We start from the raw sequence: 7,506 nt of genomic DNA on the forward strand, positions 1-7,506 counted from the left end.
AAACACAAACAACCAATGACTATTCCGTTCAGTGCAGATTAGAATAATGGTTTAGCTCAGGCTTAAGCATTATATTTTGGTATTATGGATATTTGCATTGTTCATTAGGCCTATTAGGCTAAAGTTCCTCATGCAAACAGCCTCTCGTGTAGACGACACTTTTGCATTCCTTCGTTAGGAAAAACTTGTACCTTCACCCACCGCGCGCTTGGCAGCAGCGAGGAGATGTCCAACCAAATTATCCTATACATGCGATGCGTCTCACTGCTCGCTAGATGGCAATATCATGCATTTCCAAAGTGAACAAGATAAAATTGGGCTTGAACCAAACACAGGCCTATTCAACATAACCACAATGATTTGGAGAGTTAAATGCCTTTATTTGTCTTGGGACATGATTTTTTGACGACAGTAAAAAAAAGAAGATCCTTAGCCTCCCAATAATAAGGGTTGAGCAATATACATATATTTTATATACAAAATCTGACTTTTTTGTTAAAATGCCAACATTCAAGTAATATTACATACACACTTTTTTAACAATTTTATCCAGAGGAGAACATCCCATTACACCCATAGGTACCATTTTACCATTCCGTTATGTGGTGTCTGACTACATGTAGCACTATTAGATATGTGCTAGTATGGCAACAGAGATGGAACATTTATGTAAAAGCATTAGTGCAACACCCAGTCCCATTTTGCTTGGGGTACCACAAAAGACTGGAGTGGACTTATTGGAATAACTCCATAAAAAAATTTACACAGATCAGATCAGAGCATCCAAATTCATTTTTGTTCATTTGTTCTCTAGAACATTTCTTGTAAATTGAGGAGATATACAAAGGTCATTTACAGAGGTAAGGCCAACGTGTATAACATTTCTCAGACATCCAAGGATGAGAAACTAAACACCAATCTGGGGTTAAAAGATTAATATGAGACAGTCCCTTTGCTGCAGTCTTATATGTCAGTGCTACTCAGTCAATGAAGGAAGTGTTTGTGTGCATACACCATCATGTGAGCATGTCACTCTCATTTTGCACTGACTACTGACCATAACACCATACTTCAGACCACTGATTACAGTTTTGATCACAAGAGGACAGAGAAACACGTACCATTTGCTGGTTTGATCCTTTGGAGTATTTAAAATGTCACACTTGCTATATCCCTTCCCCTCTAAAAATCATGTATGCCTTCCTCCCCCTCTGTTTCCCCTCCTTCTATTGCACAGTGACTGACTAGGATGGGAGCGGTCAGTATCCACATGTCCTGCTCACTTGTCCAGAATAGTCTCCATCTTGGGGTTGATAAAGGAGAAGCCTTTGAAGGCCGTCTGGTCCATGGAGTCGATGAGATTTTTGTCGCAGTAGGAAAGATTGGGTTTCTCACTCAGGAACTCCCTGTCAAAGTTGCTGCAGTCGCTTGGGGACTTCTGTTGATGGCAGGAGAGAGGTGTCAATTATGGGGAAGAGACACAACGAGAACAGAACATGGTGAGGTGACCATGGCCATCAGGGTCTGCCATACACAAAATGGTGTATAACAGGTAACAGGTAGAATGATGGTGTCACAGGTGTTCCACATGTCACTTGCCCTTTTGCTAGGTGTGGGTATTATTTATGTATTTATGTGGTTTATGTGAGTATTGTCTATGTGGGATATTGTAAATTGTGTCTCTAACTGTGCACAACTGGCCAGGTACCTAAGCATTTCACTACTGGTTATACCTTTATAATTGAGAATGTGACAAATAAACTTGAAACTTGAATCACAGGTGCCAATTCAGAGACTCGGAAGCTCGGGGACCCACAGAAATGAGTGAGAACCCACTGGTAGGTCAGCGGCAGGTATACCCAGGCCCGCACTAGTGGACAGTTGGCCTTTCCGGTAAAGATTCATAACATTATAGCATAACATAATATAAAATAATAGAATTTTACATTTAATTTTCACATATTCTCTTGAATGTGTTTATCTAACAAGCAGAACAGTCTCACAGTAATGGAGTCAATGATAATAGACCAGCTGATTCAGCTGTGACTCATTTAGACAAGGAAAAAGCTTCAACCAGTAAGTGAATCATTTTTTAATTGTATTAGCTTTTACAACATTCACAAAATGTTGTATCATTACCGTAAGTCCAGAATGGGTAACAAAAAAAACTTTCCACAAGGAAACGAAACAATTAAAAAGCACACTTAAAAAATATACACTTCCACTTAGTGGAAGTGTGTATTTTCAAGTACATTATTCAGTGACAAAAATTTGAATCTGAAAATGGTAATTGAATAGAGCCACAAGCGGAAATTAAAAAATATAATGTTCTTACCACTTTAGGCTTGAATGGTGGGGTCACTTGTCTTTTCTCAAGGGCCTGCCAGTTGATGGTCTTGAAAAAGGAATGTGTTCTAATGTTTCCCACAACGCCCAGCCGGCGGGTTGGATCACGCTCAAACAGCTGGGGGATAGGTCAAGAGTGTCAGATAAGTCAGTGACTGGAAATGTCACAAGAACACTTGTAGTTGATTTGCTAACTGAAAACAAAAAGTGGCATTAGTGTAAGGTATTTGTTGTTAACCAAGCTTTAACATCAAAATGGTTGATTGGGTGGTTAATTATTAATTAGGCTTAATTAATTACTTAATGCATGCATTTATTTATTAAAAAGAGGAATACAGTCTCCACAAATACCTTATATTTTAAACTCTCACAGTATTCTTTAAAAAGTGGCACTTTGCACAATTGAACCCTGGGATAATCACATGTGTAGGCCTAGTTGATTTCACCCCATCCTATACTACAATCTCATCCAGAGTTGCTGGCAGCAGCAATCAGTATCTACTACTCACTGCAGAGGTGTAAAAACAAGTGTGCATACACATAGTCCACTAAATTATGCAACGTCTCTCATTAGTGCTGCAGGCAGGGCAATATGGTCTGCTATACATCATCAAGTCACATACTTAAAATGCCTCATTGACAGAAAAGGACAAATTCAGAGGCTGGTTATTCTAAAAAGACCACGTAGATAAGATAAAGCTTTGTACCCGTGACAAGCAGATAAGTAAAATCTTCCATTCCCAGTTTATAATAAATACTCCCAAACACCATATAATAATTTGGAACACACAAAATCATACCATTTTCCTGAATGGTAACCATCCTTTAAAAGAAAACTTTTAAAAATGTTCATAAAAAAACCCCACTTCAACACCAAACAGCTTTACCTTCTCCAGTAGGTCTTTAGCTTCTTTAGTAATCCACCGAGGATAGTGTGGCACATCCATTCGGATTGATTCAAAGAGCTCATCCTCGTCATCACCCTGGAAGGGTGACTGACCAATCAGCATCTCGTACAGGAGCACACCGAACGACCACCAGTCCACGGAGAAGGAGTACTTCTGGCCCAGTAGGATCTGTCAAGCAACAAGAGTGTACGCCACTAATGAGAAAGCCCATGACATGGATCTCTTTACAGGACAACGATGACAGCCCCCTTCAATTCTTTGGCTACATTATTCATTGGAAGTAATCAAAGTAACTCACTTCACAAAGAGACCTCCTGTAGTGGTGTTTTTTTGCTTTGTTAATAGTACTTTTAACTTTCATTTTGTGAAATTTTGCGTGAAAATAAAAAAAATGACATGGAAACCAGAGAGGAGAAAAAAAACTATTTTCTTTTAGATGTTGCCCTTTATGTACCTCAGGGGCGATGTAGTCTGGTGTGCCACAGAATGTTGTGGCGCGGTTTTCTCCAAGCATGTTCTCTTTGCACATTCCAAAGTCTGCAATTTTAACATGGCCCTCTTTGTCCAGCATGACATTATCCAGCTTCAGATCTCTGGGGAAGAAAGCAAAGTGATGGTAAAAATAATGTAAAAAAAATGTTCAGTTGTTCATGTTCATGAAACTAATAAAAAAAAATCATGTTTCTTGGCACTGGCACTGCATGAACAGCCCCACAGCCCCTGTGTAGATACACAGCTATACAGTAGGAGGCTAGGAGCCATTAAGACTCCTCTACACAAACAGCAGTGTTTAGCAAAACCTCTCACTAGCTCACTAGCCTGTGACCAGTGGAACATGCAGTCATTCCCCTTCTGATGTGGTTTCTAATCAGGAAACTGCATGTTGCATCTGCGGGTTTTTAGGTGGCGGCACATGTTTCCTGTCAAACTACCATCACACACACAGACGGCTCATTTCTAATCTGTGATTTTCAACGTAAAAGACACGCAACGCTCCATCTGCACGGGCATGTCAGTGAGTGGGATTAAAGATGGCCAACCTGTAAATGATTCCTCTGGAGTGGAGGAACTCAAGCCCACAGATGATCTCTGCCGAGTAGAACCTGCATGACAGACGAGTGTGAGGAAGGAAGGAAGGTTACATTAATAAAATAGCATTACAGCATCACCCAGACACATCCTGCAGGCTTATGACTCCTGCTAAACTCCTACATTTCTAACAGCTGGGGAGCCCATTTTGAAATGCTGGAATAGAACTCTCTAAAACCCCTTCAGACTCTCCTCCTATTGAAAGCACTCTTGTGCAGAACGCTGCTTTAAAATAGCCAGAAGTGGCAGGTGTCTGTGGGAGTGAGGCATACTGTGATGCGATGAAGAGGAATTTCCAGACTAGTGGTGGTAGTGGCAGAGGAGGCAAACTGCTTGAGAGTATGTGAGGGTACTCACGTAGCTCTGTATAAGTCGAACCGCCCTTTGTCCTGTATGTGAAACATCAGGTCGCCACCATTCAGGTACTCCATTACAAAGAATAAGTGTTCCTGTTGGCAAGCACACACAGACACACACACACATTTTAATATATTTTTTCTGATAATATATATTTTTTTCCCCTCTGACCACAGTTAATCTACCAAAACTCTTATTACTTATTCATTAACACAGCAAATTTGTTTGCATTTTTTATGTATTTTTGTTAGCTAAGATCAATTTGTGGACTTCACTCTCACCTGTAGTGTGTAGACAGGGATTTTTAAAGGGACTTTTTATAAAAGGATATTTTATATAACCACAAAGTGACTATTTTGAATGATACCAAGTGTAAATGTCCATAACACCATTAATTGGAGTAGTTCTAAATAAGACTGGAATATGCTTTTACCACAAAATAGCATATTGCGTAGCCTTTGAGGGCCATTTCACAATATCAAAGTAAAGCTCTAAAGCCATTGACTACGCTCAAAATATCATTACACTTCTATGTAACTTCTACTAAGGATTGTTTCCTGCAGATAAACTGATATAAGATTACCAAACATTCCTCCTTTTGTGTTCATTGACAGTAGTCTGTGCCACATTTGGCAATCGACTTGTGCGGACTTTCTCCTTGCAAGAGGGCGGAGACCAGGATAATGATGAGGTCCTTTTTTATAATGCTTTATTTACACATACAAAAGTAAAATACTTTGGTTTATCTAAGGGGAACCTTTCCAAAGTAGTATAGAAGTGTAATGATATTTTGGGCCTAATCAGTAGCTATTTACTTTGACATAGTGAAATTGCCCTCAAGGCTATGGTATATGTCATTTGATTGCAAATGCATATTCCAGTCTAACTCAAAAGTACTTCATTTAACAATGCTTTGGACCCCAACGAAAATTTAGACTCATTATCATCCATAAATAGACCCAAAGTTGAAAAATAATGAACATTTTTAAATGGATGTTACCAATGCTGGTACAATCCTGGGTGTGTTTGCCAACTCATGAAAATCCCTTCATTACAGCATTCAAACCAACTCATCCATGTCATCAGACATGGTTTCAAAAGAAGCACCATCTTATTTGTGTGAAATCACTATGTCAGATACTCTCACCTTGGTCTGAAAGGTAGAGTAGAGATGTGTGAGGAAGGGGTTTTCCCAGGCCAGTGCAAGAACCCTCTTCTCCACCATCGTGCATTCAACATCATCGTCCATCAAGACCACGTCCTTCTTCAGCGCCTTCACCGCAAAGAACTCTCCAAAGCCCTTCAGTTCGGCCAGCATCACCTACACGGGGAAGGCGGACACAGGAGCATTCAAAGGCTGCAGAAAACGACTTCTTGCCTTCACGTGAGGTGAATGTTCTTTTACTTTATTTATTCTTTTAATACTATTATTATATCATAATTATTGTTTTATGATATTATGCCGTGGCTGTTGGTCCCTCCATTTTGCCAAGTCATGTTACTGTTTTTAACAGGCTAACGTTTCTTATAGCTTCAAGCAACGCATGAAAGGCGTTACACAAATAAAGATCTATTCGATTTAGATTTGATAGAGGACACACCTTGCCGAAGCTGCCTTTGCCCAGCACTTTGTGGAACACAAAGTTGCTGAAGGCGATTCGGTTCTGCTTGATGAGGGCAGTGCCTGGTGTTGCGCCTGGAGTGCCATCCCACTGTTTGCCAAACTGCGATGAGTCCGCTGAGAAAAAAAACAAGTGCAAAATAAACATTTTGCCCTATATACCGGTAATTGTAGATATTGTTTTACATATCTGTTCTACATATGCTATATTTCTATCAGAAAATATCAGTTTGATAATATGTAAGCAAATGACTAACCACAGTCAGTATTCTCACCACTAGAGTCTGCTCCAGGACCTTTGATGTCCTGATAGATTCCTATATCTGCTGGAGTTGAATCAGACCGCCTTGTGGATGATTTCTGGAAAAGAGTGACAAAAAGCACATCTATAAACAGCTATAAAAAGCAGTAAGACACCTCCCAATAGTGTTTTTGGGATGTCTGTCTTTACCATCTTTAATGCTGCTTCATTGGTAAGATGTGGTGTGGTTGTTGTTGCTAACCTGGCTGACTTGTGTAAGTGCCTCAGCCAGCAATTTCTGGTTGATGCCACAGAGGTTGGCTACTTTGTTCTGACACTTGCGATGGACGTTCATCCCACAATCTGTGAATGAGGAATACACACACACAACAAAATGATAAATACATAAAAATGGAATGAAACACAAGTAAAGAATGCAAACAGTGAAAGGAAGAATAAAAGAGAGAGAATGAAAATATTGAAAAAGGAGAGACTGGCACACAATCCTACCTTCACATTTGTGGCCTTGTCTGACCATCCCCCAAAGCAGGCTGCCGCAGTGGTCGCAGAAGGTGGGGCTCATGTAGTTGTGCACCTTGAAGCGGTGCGGCATGTCGATCTTGAAGCGCTCCTTCTGGAACTGCACACACACACGGTAACAGTCATCATCACTCACCATCCCCAGGGGCTCCAGGCCCAGCAGGGACGGCTGGTGCCAGCGCACCCCACCCCTGAGCCTCCTCATCTGGGCCTACACGCCTGAGAGCCTGGGCTGTTGTTAACTCCTCCTGGAGAACTACCGAATGTGAAGGATGCCTCCTCCACCACTTCCTCTCCTCCCTAACACTACACCCTGCTGACCCTCACAGACGCCTGGATCCGTTGCTCAAAGACTACTGTGAGGAGCTGGTCTTTGATTCACACCAGACCAATGGATCCCAAAA

At 40.8% G+C, this 7,506-nt stretch overlaps 1 protein-coding gene across 2 annotated transcripts in view; it reads right to left on the bottom strand.

The window, feature by feature from the left end:
• Positions 1–359: 359 nt before the first annotated feature.
• prkcdb (protein kinase C, delta b) overlaps positions 360–7,506 on the bottom strand; it is a 23,908-nt gene continuing 16,761 nt past the window's right edge. Inside the window, exons 7-17 of one of the 2 annotated variants that reach the window (XM_076269047.1) lie at positions 7,073–7,202; positions 6,825–6,925; positions 6,579–6,681; positions 6,302–6,438; positions 5,848–6,021; positions 4,701–4,792; positions 4,295–4,357; positions 3,709–3,847; positions 3,234–3,422; positions 2,336–2,464; positions 360–1,438 (exon numbers count right to left, since the gene is read on the bottom strand). In XM_076269047.1, the coding sequence (XP_076125162.1) occupies positions 1,280–1,438; positions 2,336–2,464; positions 3,234–3,422; positions 3,709–3,847; positions 4,295–4,357; positions 4,701–4,792; positions 5,848–6,021; positions 6,302–6,438; positions 6,579–6,681; positions 6,825–6,925; positions 7,073–7,202 (1,416 nt within the window). In that variant the 3' untranslated portion in view covers positions 360–1,279. The remainder of the gene's footprint in view (positions 1,439–2,335; positions 2,465–3,233; positions 3,423–3,708; positions 3,848–4,294; positions 4,358–4,700; positions 4,793–5,847; positions 6,022–6,301; positions 6,439–6,578; positions 6,682–6,824; positions 6,926–7,072; positions 7,203–7,506) is intronic. The other variant, XM_076269048.1, reaches the window with a different exon arrangement.

This window comes from Alosa pseudoharengus, unplaced genomic scaffold (genome assembly GCF_046254945.1).
Source record: "Alosa pseudoharengus isolate Yale_2024_CS ecotype anadromous, Long Island Sound unplaced genomic scaffold, YU_APseudo_1.1 YU_APseudo_1.1_scf_5, whole genome shotgun sequence".
Taxonomy (NCBI): Eukaryota; Metazoa; Chordata; class Actinopteri; order Clupeiformes; family Clupeidae; genus Alosa; species Alosa pseudoharengus.